At 36.9% G+C, this 17,448-nt stretch overlaps 3 protein-coding genes and 1 pseudogene across 3 annotated transcripts; 3 read left to right on the top strand and 1 right to left on the bottom strand.

The window, feature by feature from the left end:
• Positions 1-27: 27 nt before the first annotated feature.
• Positions 28-4,078, bottom strand: LOC120017275. The gene is made up of 6 exons (XM_038870448.1): positions 3,387-4,078; positions 2,660-2,874; positions 1,562-1,853; positions 1,375-1,460; positions 1,207-1,298; positions 28-888 (listed from the first exon to the last, which is right to left on the bottom strand). Exons 1-6 carry the CDS (start codon positions 3,660-3,662, stop codon positions 644-646), a joined length of 1,206 nt encoding a protein of 401 aa, XP_038726376.1. The 5' UTR covers positions 3,663-4,078; the 3' UTR covers positions 28-643.
• Positions 4,079-6,507: 2,429 nt separating this feature from the next.
• On the top strand, positions 6,508-12,665 carry LOC120016095 (LEAF RUST 10 DISEASE-RESISTANCE LOCUS RECEPTOR-LIKE PROTEIN KINASE-like 1.2). Its single transcript, XM_038868692.1, has 4 exons — positions 6,508-7,507; positions 11,032-11,064; positions 11,165-11,428; positions 11,515-12,665. The coding sequence occupies exons 1-4, from the start codon at positions 6,715-6,717 to the stop codon at positions 12,402-12,404; spliced, it is 1,980 nt and encodes a 659-aa protein (XP_038724620.1). The 5' UTR covers positions 6,508-6,714; the 3' UTR covers positions 12,405-12,665.
• Positions 8,385-10,060, top strand: LOC120016097 (LEAF RUST 10 DISEASE-RESISTANCE LOCUS RECEPTOR-LIKE PROTEIN KINASE-like 2.7). The gene has a single exon (XM_038868694.1). The coding sequence runs from the start codon at positions 8,982-8,984 to the stop codon at positions 9,909-9,911; it is 930 nt and encodes a 309-aa protein (XP_038724622.1). The 5' UTR covers positions 8,385-8,981; the 3' UTR covers positions 9,912-10,060.
• A 746-nt stretch (positions 12,666-13,411) lies between the features above and the next one.
• On the top strand, positions 13,412-16,560 carry LOC120016096 (annotated as a pseudogene).
• Positions 16,561-17,448: the final 888 nt, after the last annotated feature.

Genomic DNA, 17,448 nt, shown 5'->3' with positions numbered 1-17,448 from the left:
TCATCATCAGAGAGTGGGGCAAAAGAATTCATGAAGAAAAAGCACTCATTTTATCAGGCAACCACAAACTGCATTGCAATCACATACACAGGGTTTTGAAACATCCCAATAGTTTCAAGTTTCGACATGACAAATTCTTTTGTTCTATTTTCCTCTCTGAGAGGTAAAAATCAACACAAGAATGCCAAGCCACAGAAAGGACAGCCGGAAATTTGCCTTGTTAACATGGATGGTTTAAAATTCCACAAACAAAACACAAGTATCACATTAAACCAAAGCCTAATGGCCCTTTTAGATGCGTCTTTCAATTTTTCTGTAGCTCAACTGTGATACATTTCCGTGCTCTTCTTATTTGCTATCTTCTCCCAAATCTTGGGCCTTTTGGATCTGCGTAGGGGCATAGATTTTGTTTCTCTTCCTTTCTTCTTTCCTTAACCCTTATTGATCATTCCAGATCTTCTAATACCTTCTGTTTTCATTCAGTCGAGAAACACTCCCTCAGTCAGAACGTTCTGATATGCCCGCAACTTCAAAGGCATTTTGCCTAAACTGAACAATGCAGAAGCATGGTTCTTTTGCCCCTTTTTTTTTTGTTTTATTGAAGAGCTGAGCTATAATGATGATTAATCTCTTTCTTTTACATTCACCTGTGATACCCATTTGAAGCAAAGAACTGAAAATCTGGGTGATTGACTTGAAGCAGCTTCAGCCAGTTTTCAGCTGCCTGTAAGAGGGAATTGGCAAGCTGAAGTTCATTTGCTCCATTCTCTTTCCACGATGATCCTTTGAATTTATAAGAAGCCATTCCAAAAGAAGGTAAGTTTATCTTTGGGATGCCGTCCATCTCACTAGGATAGACCACTACTGGACCCTGGGCACTTCCATTGCCTGCAAAATGATTCAGGCCATGGTTGGACTATTTACTAGAAACTAAAAAATGAGAAATATCTCAGAGGACGCATAAAATGGGATAAAGCTATTCTTCTTTCTGACTGTCTGTGTTGAACATCAAATGTAAGAGAATAGGAGTAGGTTCAGTTAAAAACTCATTTCTTCTTTAGCTCTACGAGGGGGGAAAAAAAAAGGGACAATTGCAAGAGAAGCAGCAATGGAAAAGCCAGCTACAGTTATAATAATGGTTCTCCTGATGAAAATAGATAGTAGCTCAAAAGTGATATTTATCATAAGAGAAAATTCAGTGGTTACCTCCCATGGGTGTGGAAAGGGAATGGTAAGTTAGAAAACACGCATCCAAATCCTTCAAGGTGGGACCTGTGGGTATTCGGTAGATAGGATACCTACAAAAGTACACACAAGCAACTGAATACTGGCATGATATAAAGCAATACTATACTTTTGACCAAATTGTCGTACCATGCCACGGATATCCAGCTGGGCGACAGTAAATCACAACTTCTTAATGTCTTCAGACCAGGAAAGCAGCAAGCAAGATCAAAAATCTGTTAATAGAACACAAAAAATGACACTAGTTAGCTAATGTGGAGTACAGAGTGCAGACCAGTAACTTAAAGAAATCAATAATAGTAGGAAAGTAACTAGCCTTGTTAGCTAATGGTTCACGGCTGTAAGGAGTATCCTGCTCAAGAAACTCAAACAGCAGGCAACCTCGAGAATTTCCAGATTCACCATCATCACTTGAAAAGCCTTCTTGTAGGGTACTATTTTCATCACTTAAAGACACACCATCCAACTTGGAAGAAATCTCACTTGTTAAAAAGTGATGGCCTCGCTGCTCCCTTGTGTATTTTAAGGCTTTCTCAAATTCATTTTCACTACTACCATTGCTACTTGAATCTCTATAGTAGTCACCATCGCTATCCTCTCCAGTGTGCCTACATATAATAGAAAATCAAGCAAGTGAAGTACTGGCAAAGTAAATTGAATCTGTATAAGTTTGCACAAGAAATTAATGTTAAATGTAACCAAACCCTTCAATTTCTGGACATCTTAGTACGCCTTCATAAATGATATTATGCTTCGGCTATGCAAAGGAAACAACAACCAAGTTAAACCCAAGTATTAAAAAGTATGAGTACCAGCCACTTAGCCTCCTTGGGAAAGAACGCATATGAAAGTAGAAACCAATCAAATCCTTCAATTAAGGTTCCCACATAAGCCACAACTTTCACCACTAAAGCTGTTATGACTACAACTACTCTTTTGCTCTATAAGAGAATGCACTAAAATAAAGTTCCCACCAAAGTCAGGGATTCAAATGTAAAAGACAGTAATTTTCTAGTATGACCCTTCATGAAATAAATGACATCTTACTTGACTCACATCACTGAGTGAGTATCCAATTACTTAGCTAGGGCAGAATTCAATAACAATTAGTAAAGAGAAAGTTTGCGATAAACAAATAACGAAAAGGTAAATAAGTTTTCTAGAAATAAGAACACTAATCAGATGTAAAAGATTCAAAAACGAAGTGATAGCGGAAGTACGGAACTAAAGTAACTAGAATCATGGAGGGACACCAACAGAAAAAATTATCACGCAGAAACATTGGAAAATAGTCTAAAAATAGAGTAACCAATTTGAAATTTGAAAGAAAGGTGTGCATACAAATAGAACTTCCAGTTGCCCTCACAAAAACTACAATAAAAAGTGTGCAAATACATGTAAACAATACTGATACCTTGAATTGATATTTGATCTAATGGAAGATTCACCATATAATTGGATACCAGATAAGTAAGGAACGTAATATTGAATAACATAATCACTTCCATCAAGTACCAATGGCACTCCTGCCCCATATGCACTCCATTCCTTAAAGGACTCCCACAAATCTGCCAGTGTGAAATAAGCTTGAAACTCCACATCACAAGTTCTCCATCCCCTCATTGTCGTCTACATAATGGCCAAAATAAAATTAAGGAATGCCACAAAAACCATTCAAAAGCATATGTGTATCTCTATTGCCAACGGAAAACCCAACTTAAGGATCACAAGTTATCATAGAACGGTTATTAAACAGATTTATTAGATATTCAAGTCCTAACTAAAAAATGACAAGCGCATTACGAAGCCTCTCTTGCTCCTAACTATATATTTTCAACAGCCACTAAAATCATGATTTTTGAAATGCTTTCTCCAAAATGCACGCTAGGACTAAATTAGTAACCCTGAAACTGAATTTTTAAATTGATGTACTTTCTCTTATTCATATACAACACAGAAAAGAAAAATTAATGAGCCAAAATTGTTGTCTTATACAGCTGTAACTTGCGAGCCTAACAATAATGAAACATAACATACCCAAATTCAGAAACCCAAATTTTTCTGCTGTTTCCTCACTCTTGTCAGCAACCAAATAAATCAAACAAGTTAATGAAAAGCAGATAACAAAACGTAGATTGAACCTTAGAGAAATATTGAGCGGGGACGGTAGGTGTGGTGGATTCGAGGAACCTATCAAGGTTGCTACGAGAGACCACCGATGGCGGCACAGAATCTTCAGCAACCTTGCTCTTCAAAGATGAGCGTTCCCTCTTATCACTCCTAGCTCTGCCGTTACCTTTGTTCTCTTCTAGCTGCTTTTGTTGCTTCTGGTGGCCTCGATTTCTCCTCGCTTTCACAGGTATGTAAAAGCGATCCTCTCCGCGAGCACGCCCAAGCTGCAATCCTGCTCCCGACATTCTCCCCAAATCCCCCGTTTGTTTTCCGAGAAAGCGAAGGAAAAGTAAAATTCGAAGACACTAAGCCCAAACTCAGAACCTCAAATTAGCTCCAATCACAAGAAAGCTGCCAAACTAAAAACTTTTTTTTCCCGGAAGATCAAATCTTTTCCGGATGTTCTCAGTACCCAAACAGGATTCTGAAAATCCCTATTTCACATTAACTGCAATGTCCAAACTTGCAATGGATAAAAGACAAAGACCCAAATTCATACATATAAAATTGTATTTGTGTATATATATTTGAGTTGACTGTTAATTAGAGAAGAAGATTGATTTTCGGAAAATTGAGAGAGAGACAGAGAGATTCGAAGGGAAGGAAGAATGGAACTTGTGTGATTGAAGAAATTAGAAGCGTGAAGGAGAGGAGTGAAGGAGTGTGAAGCAGAGCATTTATATCTAAAAATTACATGAATGAGATAATTTTTAATTATCCAGAATTAATCATTAATTGGGGATAATTTTTATTAGTATTTGTTTTTTGGTTCCATTTAATAGAAATATGAGAGCTTGCTTGGGAATGCTGTGAGGTGCTGTGAGGTGTGGTGTGGTGTTGTGAGTTATAAAACTGTGGTGCTGTGAATTATAAAACTGTGGTGCTGTGAGGTAAGTTGGAACCCAAAAAGCTGTTTGGCGCATCACTTTTAAAACTGTGGTGCGGTGTGGTGTGGTGCTGTGAGGTGCGTTTTGGCGTATCTAAATTACGATTATATTAGATGACTAATAATATTAATATAAAATCACTTAATGTTTATATTGTACATTAATCTAAAATAAAATAATTGACCTAATTTGATTACGTATGACAATTCAATATACATTGTAAGCGTTTGGGAGTGCTGTGAGGTGTGGTGAGGTGTTGTGAGGTAAAAAGCTGTGGTGCTGTGAGGTGAGTTGGAACGCAAAAACTATTTGGCGTGTCATAAAAAACTGTGGTGCTGTGAGGTGTGTTGCAACTGAACGCAGTGTAAACGCACTGCCAAACACCCATGGTTATTTTATTTATGGTTTTAGTTTTGAGAAGGAAGGGTAACTAGGGATTAGGTCAAGTGCTAATTTTCGATTGGTTGAATTGCTTTTGAAGTGGATGTTGTTAGGCAAGGTAAATTCCACACGTGCAAAGAGTAGTAGGTGGGAGTGCAAAACAAGCTCAAAAGAGTTTGGAATATTTTGGTCAAATCATATATGCTCATTATTGTTTTCAAATTGAGATTTATTTCATTTCACCTTCATATATATATAGCATAAAATTGTGTACTTTTTTAGGAAGATTAATAAGATTATTGGAGAAACATGTAAGAGATAATTTGTTCAATGCCTATCCAATATGGTAAATTGGTAATGAATGAACTTCCATATGTTCATGATTTGTAGAGATTTAATTAAGATGTTCAATTTTTTAGTACTGATTTTTTTTTTGGATATATATTACTAGGTTTAATTAGTCCAATATGTAAAGGAAATTATATATTCTTAATATATAATTTGTTACCTAGTTTGGATTTAAACCTAATATAAATTAGTGGGATACTTATCCAATTCAATAAATTAACTACCTTGTATTCACGGATTTAGAAGAAATTAAATTCAAATGTTTCATTTTATCTACCTTAAATATTCAAAAATACTTGTCACATCCTCACCTAATAATTATTGGATGACTCGTATGTTTTTTTATGAACAACTTGGAATGTTTTCTTTGTAGGAGCTAAAAAAAAAAAAAACAAACTATTTTAGTCATTAATTTCATGTTAAACTCGATTATTATTTTGAGAGCTTAGGTCCATGAACAAAGATGAGATATCAAAAGAAAGTTCGTTAGTGAGTTAGATTTAGAGAAATGAAGAAATAATCTTCACACATGATGTTGACTCATGGAGAGTCTTTTGAGCTCCATTGAAAGATAGCCAAATCATCTACGAAGCATCATTCTCATTCGAGTAGCATATTCCGTAAAAGAATCTCTATAAAGTAAAGAAGTCCACAACCATGTTCATCAACTATGTATGGAATCGTAACTCATAAATTAAAACTAGCTCAAGCATAGAATTTCAACTTGTCCCTTTGGTGGTTGAGTTGTATGAAAATGAATAAAATCTTTCCGTTTAAGATTTAGAATTCAATTTGTCTCCTTAGCATCTCATTTTTTACCTATTGTCGACGATAAAATCAATCAAACCGTATATACTCAAAAAATCTTGAGTTCAATTCCAACAGAGAGCAATGTCCTTGTGACCACACGTTGAGTTTTGATCCAATTCACCTCGTCATCAAGTGGGAATTTTCCATGCGAGTTTAGACCCATATCGTACATCCAAATGACAAGTTTGTATGGTTTCGTTCTCAATTTAAAAAAAGGTTTTATGAGATTAGTGACGTATAATATTATGAAGAGGAAAAAGAAGAAGAAGAAGAAGTAGTAGTATTTAAAGGTATCAAATTTCCCCATGAGAGATTCTTTTTTCTTTTACAATTGCAAGTCACCTCCAGTATTCTTTAATGAAAAACCAACAATTTATCCATATCATTTCAACAATGCACTGAAAAAAAAAATTAAAAAACCTCAAAAGCCCTTGGCTTCCAAGTCAATGAACAAGTTGATAAGCCAAGTTGTAAAAAATTAGGCAAAAGATTATTTGACTCCAGTTATTGAAATTGAAAAGAAAGCAAGACCCAATACTCTTTGAAACCCACAATTAGATTATACTAAAAGAATTTGTGGTTCAATTAGTACTCAGGGAAGGTGACTACTGAATATCTATCTAATCTAAGCATCAAGTCAAGCTTAACAGAGCTGGACTTTTTAATAGGATAGGGGATAGGAAGCTCTAGCAATCTGTATCAAAAAAAATCTCATTTGTCTTCATATTTTATTAGTCAACTTTTCAATCTCTCAAGATTCTATTCCAATCACTTGTTTTTAAATTAATCAACCTCTACATATCAACTGTTTTATCGGATACATGGAGTGCTTCAAACTTTCTCATCAGCCAAACATCCATTGCTGTTGCTGATGAGATTCTCAAAATTTCCCATCTTTGTTGCACTCATCTTCTCTGTGTCCACTCCAGCTTTCGTTTATGGTGTCGACGAACGCTACGACAAGTGCACGCCATTTGACTGTGGAAATGTCACAATCAGCTACCCTTTTTGGGGGAATGACCAGCCAGAGTATTGCGGGCATCCAGGATTCAAGATTGATTGTGATGATCAGCACAAGGAAAATAGTACCGTCCTGATAGATATCATGTCTTTCAAGTACAAAGTCATGGGGTTGGATCTACCTTCAAAAGTCTTGAAACTGGCAAGGACAGATTTCCTAGACAGCATTTGTCCGAATCGCTACGTTAACACCACCTTAAATGATTCCCTATTCATTTACACATCCAACGATGAGATCGCCACGCTGTTGTACAATTGTGAACCATCACAATCTCATTCAGAGAATGAATTTCAATGTCCTTCTCGAGAAGCGTACTTCACGACCTTGGAGATTCAAGGGAATGGAAGCGAAGAGGGGAGGTGCAATGTGAGTGTTGTTGTTCCAGTTTTGATGAATGCTGTGAAAAGGTTTGTTGCATATGCCCTGAGTGTTAGTCAAATTATCAATGAAGGATTTGAGGTGAGCTGGATTATAGATCAAGACAAGTGTTCAGAGTGTGTTAAGTCTGGTGGGAGATGTGGATATAACTCTACAACTGAAGAGTTCAGTTGCTTTTGTCCTGACCAAGCTTATTCAGAGGCCTGCCCAAGCCCACTAGAGCCTGAAAGTCCTGCAAATGAACCTACAATCGCAATTGTGAAAGGTATGTTTGCATCTTCTTAACCATCTTTCATCAACTCCTATGAAATTGAGAAATTTTACAATACACAAGGGAAAAAAGAAAGAAAGAGTATGATGTTAGTGAATGATTTGTATATATGGATGGAACCATATCTTAAAAACGTAAGTTTGGAGTTCATATGAGTATTAAGAGTTTTGATTGTATTATATGTACACACTGTGGGTTAAATCTGGACATTTCCTAGGAGGCTAGGACTTCAAATCCCACTGAGAGAGTTGGGGTAGGGTTTTCCCTTGGGTTTAGGTATGGGTATGTTTTTAGATTTTGAGGGACGCTATACTTTGCGCAAGTGGGTCACTGGTAATAGTAAAAATACCAGGATTTCATGTTTTTTGTCTCAACTATTTAAAATGCTGAAATGACGCACATCATGTGAAATCGTGGGCTTCACATGCCTCACATGATCTATATAAATGTGCGTCATAGTTGGGATAAAAAAAAAAAAAGAAAAAATATTGGGATTCGTAAAACTACTGGCAGCAAGAGTGAAATAACAAGACCAATACCATTTTTATTTGGTATAGTTACCAAATAATCCCTCAGAGTCAGAGGTCTCTCTCCGCACAACCATATTTTAGCACTAAAAAAACCATCTTCAAGAAACAACACCCGAAGCCAAGTCGTAACCTTTCATTGAACATGGAAACAATCCCTATCCAAAAGACTAGAAACAGAGCACCGAGAAATATATTACATTGTATATTATTCTATTCCAAAATTATCATTCGTTCATTCGTACATACATACCATACATAAAACTACTAAATGGGAAATGGGTAAGGCTCTCTCTTGGCCAAGTGTCATTTTTCTAGTTGGAGTTTTTAGTACTTCGTATTGACAGCGCAGTATTTTACCGATTTAGATATTGTATTGCTATTCTAATGACGATGCTTGTTGTGTTGAAATTTTACGTCTTGTGGAGTTTGTGACCATTTAGGTTAAATTTTACTTTGTTCGTCTTAAAAATCTTGTGTACTAGCACCGCGTTAAAGGTGTTTGTTAAAATGCCTCAGTGGTCTGCATCATGTTGTGCTTGAATATGTTACTTCGCTGTAACTTCAGCAAGTCCTTTTAATTTATAAATAGAGGATGAAAGGACTATTATTAGTCATGTTTGGTGATTATGTGTATTGGCCGCCATGGCCATATAATTTCTCATGTTTTGTCATTTAAAGTACAAGTCAAATGGCCTTCGTGTAGAATTTTCAATTTTCTGGATCTCTCATTGGTAGCCGAATTTTCTAGTCAAAAAAAGAAGATAGCACTACTCTTTCTTTACACTATTATTTGAGAAACCAAAAGCAGACCTTCCTACCTCCTACATTTACTTGAAAATGATTCAACAATCTCAAACACTTGTTAAAATATATACCAAAACACTTGTTAAAACTTAAATCTTGACCGTCTCTGTCTTCTCTCTGTTTCACCACCAACAATGAACCAATGTTGTTCTTTCACCATCCTTTTCTTCTTCATCCTTGCTTGTGCTGAGGAAGATCAAGACTTCTTAGACTGCAGTTTTCATGATTTCAATTGTGGAGAATTGGTGAACATTAGTTATCCTTTCTGGGGCAATGGTCGACCTCAAAAGTGTGGTCACCGACTGTTTGAGCTCAAATGTCTTAGCAATGGAACTACCACTATATTCATCAATCAACATGAATACCAGGTGGTCGGTATAAATAACTTTTCTCATTCAATCAAAATATCCAGACCCAGAGAGAGATGTCCTTCAACATTCGGGGGTGAAACTGTGGCCTATACATTTAATTACTCTAACACTGTACAGAACTTAACCCTGTTTTACAACTGCACCACCACCCCTTATTCCTCTCTTTCAAGCAATAATTTCTTATGCCCCGTCGGTGGAACAGAGAGGGATGCATTCTACGGTCATGATATATTGTTTGGCGGTGCTGGATTCAATGATACTGCTTGTAATATTCAAGTTAAAGTTCCTGTTGAAGAAGAGATTCTTGATGAACTTATTCAAAATGGAGTTGGACAACTTGACGAGGCTTTGAAGGAACCTTTTGGTGTGAACTACTTTACTTATGTACTATGTGATTCTTGTGTGGGATCTGGTGGGAATTGTGGAACCAACTTGAGTTCTTCATCGCCTGTATCGCAGTTCATATGCTTCTGTCACGACGGGCATCATCGTTTAAGGTGTGATGATGACAAGGGTATGCATGAAATCTTTTTCACTCATCATGGTTCCCTCAAAATCTTATTTCTCAAATCATTTTCGCATCTAATATGGTTAGAATCCATCTATTTCACCATTCATTCCTATTCAAAGTACAATCTACCTGCTAACGTTGTAGTGTCCCTATCTTCTTCATTATATTCATTTCTTTCTTGACAGATGAGCTTTTAGTTGCAAAAACAGTTTCTTAAAATTGTGTTGTGAGACTGAAGGTCTTGCTAGCTAGATGCTGTCATTAGTAGCTATATTATATGTGCCAAATATTTGTGATATTTGTTTGAGATGAAACAACTTTTATTGATGAATTTATTTGTTTGATCAATATTTCCATCAAATTTGTATATGAAGGATTAAAGAAACTGACTTTGTGAGTCCCCACAAGATGTGGTTGGCATATTTATTCTTTAGGCTTTGGCCGTCCAATGTTCGTTTTGAACAAGTCAATGGTCCACCAGGGAAGAGTTGATGATTATGAATTGTCTGTATTGGACTGTTGATGGTTCCCAGTCAACCCTTGACCAAGAGAAGTAGGTAGCTTTTGTCTCTTATTAAACCCAGAATACACCATATCAATTTTCCGTAGCAAATTAACAGACTTTCATAAAATTCTATACTAGCAATTGGGTTTAACTAGAGTAACTGGTGGACATGAATGTTGTATTTAAGATAGGATTTTCTTTTTTCTGCATAATATCTCGTTAGTTTGGTTAAAGTTTAGAATTGTATTGTCTGCACGATATTTCTAATGTCATGATTAGGTATAACCATGACCCATAAAGTCTTCATGAGGCATTTTCATTTTTTTATTTTTCTTTAGGTTGCCTTATCAAAGGCTTCAAGGATTTAGCATAAGCAATTATATCGTCATGGCATTGAATATTTATTGAAGGAGCATAAGTTATCCCTGATTAGCATAAATCATTGTTGTTAATCTCCTCTTCTTCTCAAACTCCAATAAATATCCAAATCACAACAAACTTCAGATATTGAAGCAATGGAAGATCAATATGGAGACAGGAAAGGTGAAGAATAGCATTCAAAGGATGACTTTCTGTAAATTAGTACTTAATTGTGATCGCATCACAATATTCTTTGTCGAGCTAAATAATGAAACAATGTGGCTGGCTTGTACAAGCCATCACATACATTTTCTTGTATTATTGAATTTGATTTGTGTTTATATGATTAGGTTAGGGATGTGATTTCGTTTCCCACTCTTTTTCTTGATGTCTTGAATGCTCTAGTAATGGCTCATTTTTAATTGATTTTGTCGTAGATCAATCGAGATGGAAGCTGAAGGTTGGCATAGGTAAGTCATGCACTCATGCTTCATAAAGTTTGATTTTCTCTGCTTTCTCCAATTCAGTATGGATCAGGACTGCTTAAAATTCTTAATCTTCTTTAAACAGGAGTTGGTGCCTCTTTTGGCAGCGTAGCCATTATGTGCACCATATTCTACTTCTATCTACGCCACATCAGAAAACAAAATTCTCCTTCTTTATATTTGCTCTCTCGAAACATCTCTTCCTATCCCTTATCAGTGAAAGATCATGATAAGGGAGATAAATTCTTAGGAGTCCATACATTCAGCTATTCTGAACTTGAAGAGGCCACCAACAATTTTGATGAAGCCAAGGAACTTGGGGATGGAGGCTTTGGCACAGTCTATAAAGGTATGAAACATAGAACAGCCTTACTAGCTTGACCTTCTACTCATTCCGAATCAATTTTTGAGGATGTTCTCTGTCAACTTGTACAGGCAAACTCAGAGATGGTCGTGTTGTTGCAGTAAAGCGCTTATATGAAAACAATTACAAGAGAGTTGAACAATTCTTGAATGAAGTTGAAATCTTAGCTCATTTGCGCCACCATCATCTTGTTTCACTTTATGGGTGCACCTCTCGTCGTTGTCGTGAACTCCTCCTCGTGTATGAATATGTTCCAAATGGCACTGTTGCTGATCATCTTCATGGAGAACGTGCTAAACCCACCGAACTTCATTGGCCTATTCGATTGAAGATTGCTATTGAGACTGCAAGTGCATTGAGATATCTCCATGCCACTGATGTAATCCATCGCGACGTAAAAACAAACAACATTCTTCTTGACAACAATTTCGATGTCAAGGTTGCAGATTTCGGACTCTCACGACTTTTCCCAACAGATGTCACCCATGTTTCGACTGCTCCTCAAGGGACTCCTGGTTATGTGGATCCAGAGTATCATCAGTGCTATCAGCTGACTAGTAAGAGTGACGTGTTTAGCTTTGGAGTGGTCTTGATTGAGCTGATATCATCAATGCCCGCTGTTGATATTACCAGACACCGTCACGAGATTAATCTGTCAAATATGGCTATTGACAAGATTCAAAACCGAGCATTGCACGAACTTGTAGATTCTTCTCTGGGGTTTGAAACAGATCCGTCAGTAAGGAAAATGATAACGGCAGTGGCAGAGTTGGCATATCAGTGCCTTCAAAGTTGTAAGGAAATGAGACCCTCCATGGTAGAAGTGTCCGAGAGTCTACAAAATATACAAAGTGATGTCTACAGTGCTAAGAAGGCAGAGGAAATGGATATTCCAGCAGATGATGTTGTTTTGTTGAAGACTGCTGGTGTTCAATTGACATCTTCTCCAGATTCTGTATGAATTGGGTTAGTGAATGAACGACACCTGATATGAATGCTTGAATTTTCCTTTCTCTTTTCACTCAATTGCAACAAGTGCTAAAACCTGAATTGAGTGTTTGAGAGTTCCTGTTTTATAATAGGATGTGTATATAACCTAGGAGCTTTAGCTTTGATGTGTCTTCTACTGGTGGTATTGGGGGCATTCTAAGTTCATTCAATTGATTTTTTTTTTTAATCTTTCTATCAATTAATAGATTAAAAAATGATTGTTTTATTGGTATAGTTTTCTCAGAATATCCCTCTCCTTTACTGGTAGATATCTCTCTAATTCTGCAGCAGAAGTAACCACAGATTCTTTATCTTTACACTCACAATGAGTATTTGACAATGATGCGTCATTTGGTTGTGTCATGGTTTGGCCTAATCTCAGGACCAGCCATGACTGCATCATTTTTGAATTAACCATTTTCAGATTGATCCTTGAGCAGTTTTAGAACAAGATTTTCCCTACTCTTTTTTTTTTTTTAGGTAGGTAATCTAGATTAACAGTTTCTCACGATTATTAGATTGAGAGAGGTAGAATTCTTGATGTTTCTCTAATTTACAACTAGGTTCTGCTACTTTCTCTTCGGATGATAGATATTCTAGCATATGGTATTCTAAATAGTTCCTCCATTTTTTACCTAGTGCCTCCATTTTGGGTTGTGTGGGGTGTCAAATCAAATGTGTATATGTAGCCCTTGGGCCAGCCCTAGCCCAAAGCAACCAAAGCTGGGCCTTTGGGCACCAATATTCAACACCTAACTTCATGTTTGATCATTAAATTCAACACTCTTCTGAAGGATTTTCTAAATCTAAAAATTATTTGAAGTCGAATTTTCCTGTCAAACCAAAACTCACCTCCTCATCTCCTTCATGTCCTTGAAAAATCTGACCCATAAATCTGGAGTATCTCTGTTTCATCAACAGCAATGAACCAGTCTTTTTTTTTTTTTTTTTTTCCCCTTCTCCATCTTCATCTTCGGACTTGCTTGTGCTGATGACGATCTAATAAACTTCGTGGACCAAGACTATCACTTCGCTGTAACTTCAGCTAATCCTTTCAAGCGATAAATAGAGGGTGAAAGAACTGAACTCTTATTAGTCTTGTTTGGTGACTACGTGCATTGGCCTTGGTGTAGAATTTTCTGCATCTCTCATTGGTAGCCGAATTTTCTCAGCCAAGACAAAAGATGGAACTATTCTCTGTTTACATTATTATTTGACTTTGAGGAACCAAAAGCAGACCTTCCTATCTCTTACATTTCCTTGAGAATGATACAACAATCTCAAACACTTATTACCATCTCTGTTCTCTCTCTCTCCCCACCAACAATGAACCAATCTTATTCTTTCACCATCATCATCATCTTCTTCTTCTTCTTCATCTTCATCCTTGCTTGTGCTGAGGGAGATGAAGACTTCTTAGACTGCAATGTTCATGATTTCAATTGTGGAGAATTGGTGAACATTAGTTATCCTTTCTGGGGCAATGGTCGACCTCAAAAGTGTGGTCACCAACTGTTTGAGCTCAAATGTCTTGGCAATGGAACCACCACTATATTCGTCAATCAACATGAATACCAGGTGGTCGATATAAATAATTTTTCTCATTCAATCAAAATATCCAGATCCAGAGAGAGATGTCCTTCAACATTCGGGGGCGAACCTCTGGCTTATCCATTTAATTACTCTTCCACTGTACAGAACTTAACCCTGTTTTACAACTGCACCACCACCCCTTATTCCTCTCTTTCAAGCAATAATTTCTCATGCCCCGTCGGTGGAAGAGAGAGGGATGCGTTCTACGGTCACGATATATTGCTTGGTGGAGCTGGATTCAATGATAGCAGTGCTTGTAATATTCAAGTTAAAGTTGCTGTTGAAAAAGAGATTGTTGATGAAGTTATTCAAAATGGAGTCGGACAACTTGATGAGGCTTTGAAAGAACCTTTTGGTGTGAACTACTTTACTGAGATACTGTGTAATACTTGCGTGGGATCTGGTGGGAAATGTGGAACCAACTTGAGTGCTTCATATCCTGCATCGCAGTTCATATGCTTCTGTCATGATGGACATCATGGTTTAAGGTGTGATGATGACACAGGTACGTACGTATGAAAAATCTTATTTCTCAGATCATTTTCGGGATCTGTTCCACCATAAGCATTCATTCCAATTTTCAAAGTACAATCTACCGATAGTACTGACGTTATAGTGTTCCCAGATCTTCTTCTTCAGTCAGTATATTAATTCATTTCCTTCTTGACAGATGAGCGTTTAGTTGCAAAAACAGTTTGATAGAAATTGTTATTGTCTTTACTAGCTAGATCCTGTCATTAGTTTAGTTGATATATTATATGTGCCAAATAAATATTCGTTTTTATTGATGAATTTCATATTTGTTTGAGGGTTAAAATGTGATTATAATATGATTAGGTTAGGGATGTGATTTCTTTTCCAACTCTTTTTCCTTGATTTTTTTTATTCGATTTTTTCATACATAGATCGATCGAGATGGAAGCTGCAGCTTGGTATAGGTGAGTCATGTACTCATGCCTCACAAAGTTTTAAGTTTCTTTCCTTCCTCCAATTCAATTAGAATATGAATCAGGAGGGACTGCTTCAAATTCTTAAATCTTCTTTAAACAGGAATTGGTGCCACTTTTGGAAGCCTAGCCATTATTTGCAGCATGATACTTATTTGCCGCAACATTAAACGAAAGATCCTATCAAATAAAGATGATCAAGAACTTGAGGCAATTATTAACGATTGTGGTCCTTCACCTCTGAAGAGATATAGTTTCTCAGATATAAAGAAGATCACCTGCTCTTTGAAAGAAAAACTAGGACAGGGGGGTTATGGCTGCGTCTACAAAGGAAAACTACTCGACGGTTGTCTTGTTGCAGTGAAGGTTTTGAACACTACAAAAGGGACTGGACAAGACTTTGTGAATGAGGTTTTGAGTATTGGCAGAACTTCCCATGTCAACATTGTCACTCTTTTGGGATTCTGTTTAGAAGGAAGCAAGAGAGCCCTCATATACGAATTTGTGTCCAATGGGTCTCTCGAAAAGTTTATATATAACAAGAGTAACACAAATACCAATCACCATTTTTTGGGATGGGAAAATATGTTCCGAATTGCAATCGAGATTGCTCAAGGGCTCGAGTACTTGCACAGAGGCTGCAAGACCAGGATTCTGCATTTCGACATAAAGCCTCACAACATTCTTTTAGACGAAGACTTTTGTCCGAAGATCTCTGATTTTGGGTTAGCAAAACTCTGCATTAAGAAAGAAAGTATTGTGTCAGTCCTCGAGGCTAGAGGCACCATCGGATACATTGCCTCCAGAATTGTTTAGCAGAAACTTTGGAGGAGTTTCACACAAGTCAGATGTTTATAGCTATGGAATGATGATCCTTGAGATGGTTGGAGCGAGAAACAACACAAACATCAAAGGGGAAAATAGCAGTGAGACATATTTTCCACATTGGATCTATAAAAGACTCGAGGAAGAAAATGATTTCGGATTGAATGATGATGTCATGACTGAATTGGAAAATGAAGCTGCAAGGAAGATGGTCTTGGTGGGTCTGTGGTGCATACAAACCGATCCTTCGCAGAGGCCTAACATTAGTGAGGTCTTAGATATGTTAAAGGGAAGCATAGACAAGTTGCAAATCCCACCACGACCTTTCGCAGCTTCTCCTGCAAGATCACTGCTATTTGAGTCTTTCAGCTCATCAGTTTTGTGACAACAAATGTGTGCCCCGTCGGTTGAATACAAGTTGAAGTTCCTGTGTTGAAGAAGATACTCTTGCTGAACTTATTGAAAATGGAGTTGGACAACCTGATGGCGGGAATTGTCGAAACAACATCACTCCTTCATCGCAGTTCATCGGCTTCTGTCATGATAGACCTAATCATTTAAGGTGTGACGATAACTAGGAGGGTATGCATGAAATCTTTTCCTCTTATCATCATGAAATATTGTTTTATAAGTATTGTTGGGATCTGATACTGTTAATGTGGAACATCCCAGTTTGCATATAAAAGATTAAGATTCACCCTTAGTGTCATGAGCTTGAGTTTATAGTATTCTGTAGTGTTGATATCTTCTTTATTGTTTTCAGATATCTTCTTTATTGTTTTCATTCTTCTCGGAGCTGATAAGGTTTTAGATATATAGCGGAAAAATTCTGCATCCATTATATATTTGTTCTACAGAAGCCGTCGAGAGAAACGAATTCTTACTAGCTAGATAGATCATTGCATCATATAATATATATATATATATATAGCTATATATGTGTGGAAGATTGAACAGGTTTAATTTTTTCAGATGAATTATATTGCATGCATGCGCTTTCATGTTATGTTTCTATAATGATCGAGGAGGTTCGTAATTTTTGGTGTCTGTTGGGTGATCAAAATCTTTTTAGTATAAAACCCATATATGAATATGTTACTTTGTTTTCGTTCTAAGATCCAAACTCAACCCGCTGGCGCTGATGATGGTCAACACTCAGCTCAAATTAACTAAGCTTTTTGCTAAGCAAATATTATTTATCAGTTTGAGCTTTTAGTAGAAACTAGCATGCGAGTTGCAGGCACCTTCCCGGGCATCTCCATGCTTTTACAGAGTGATCAGTCAAAATTACAAATGAAAAATCACAAAAAGATGGAAGTATTTGGGGAGCTATAATCTTCACATGCAATGCCTTAACATAATCGAGAATCTATCTTGTACTTCATATCTGCAACATTCTCACCCAACGTAACAATAAGCTTTCATTTGTGAATGACAGAAGCTCTTGTTTGGTTGTCATCGCTCTGGCTCTGGCTCTGGCTCTGGCTCTGGCTCTGGCTCTGGTGAGTCTTTCCAAATGACTAAAAATCACACATGTTTCCTTCAAACTTCCAAATTGGCAGGTCATGTGAATGGATGATGTTGTTTTGTTGAAGACCGCTGATGTTCAATTGGTGTCTTCTCCGGATTCTGTATGAATTGGGTTGTTGA

The sequence above is a fragment of the Tripterygium wilfordii genome, chromosome 15, assembly GCF_013401445.1.
Source record: "Tripterygium wilfordii isolate XIE 37 chromosome 15, ASM1340144v1, whole genome shotgun sequence".
Taxonomy (NCBI): domain Eukaryota; kingdom Viridiplantae; phylum Streptophyta; class Magnoliopsida; order Celastrales; family Celastraceae; genus Tripterygium; species Tripterygium wilfordii.
Note: the sequence above shows the minus strand (reverse complement) of the source record. Positions and strands in the feature narration are given on the sequence as shown.

Bases quoted from the DNA above. Each gene is read 5' to 3' on its own strand.
- LOC120017275 (XM_038870448.1), bottom strand. From the start codon at position 3,662: ATGTCGGGAGCAGGATTGCAGCTTGGGCGTGCTCGCGGAGAGGATCGC. The intron at 2,875-3,386 runs GTTCAATCTACG...GCCATTATGTAG, and splicing joins CCGCTCAATATTTCTCTAAG to ACGACAATGAGGGGATGGAG. The intron at 1,299-1,374 runs GTACGACAATTT...GTACTTTTGTAG, and splicing joins AGCTGGATATCCGTGGCATG to GTATCCTATCTACCGAATAC.
- LOC120016095 (XM_038868692.1), top strand. From the start codon at position 6,715: ATGAGATTCTCAAAATTTCCCATCTTTGTTGCACTCATCTTCTCTGTG. The intron at 7,508-11,031 runs GTATGTTTGCAT...ATTTTGTCGTAG, and splicing joins TACAATCGCAATTGTGAAAG to ATCAATCGAGATGGAAGCTG. The intron at 11,065-11,164 runs GTAAGTCATGCA...TTCTTTAAACAG, and splicing joins GAAGCTGAAGGTTGGCATAG to GAGTTGGTGCCTCTTTTGGC.
- LOC120016097 (XM_038868694.1), top strand. From the start codon at position 8,982: ATGAACCAATGTTGTTCTTTCACCATCCTTTTCTTCTTCATCCTTGCT.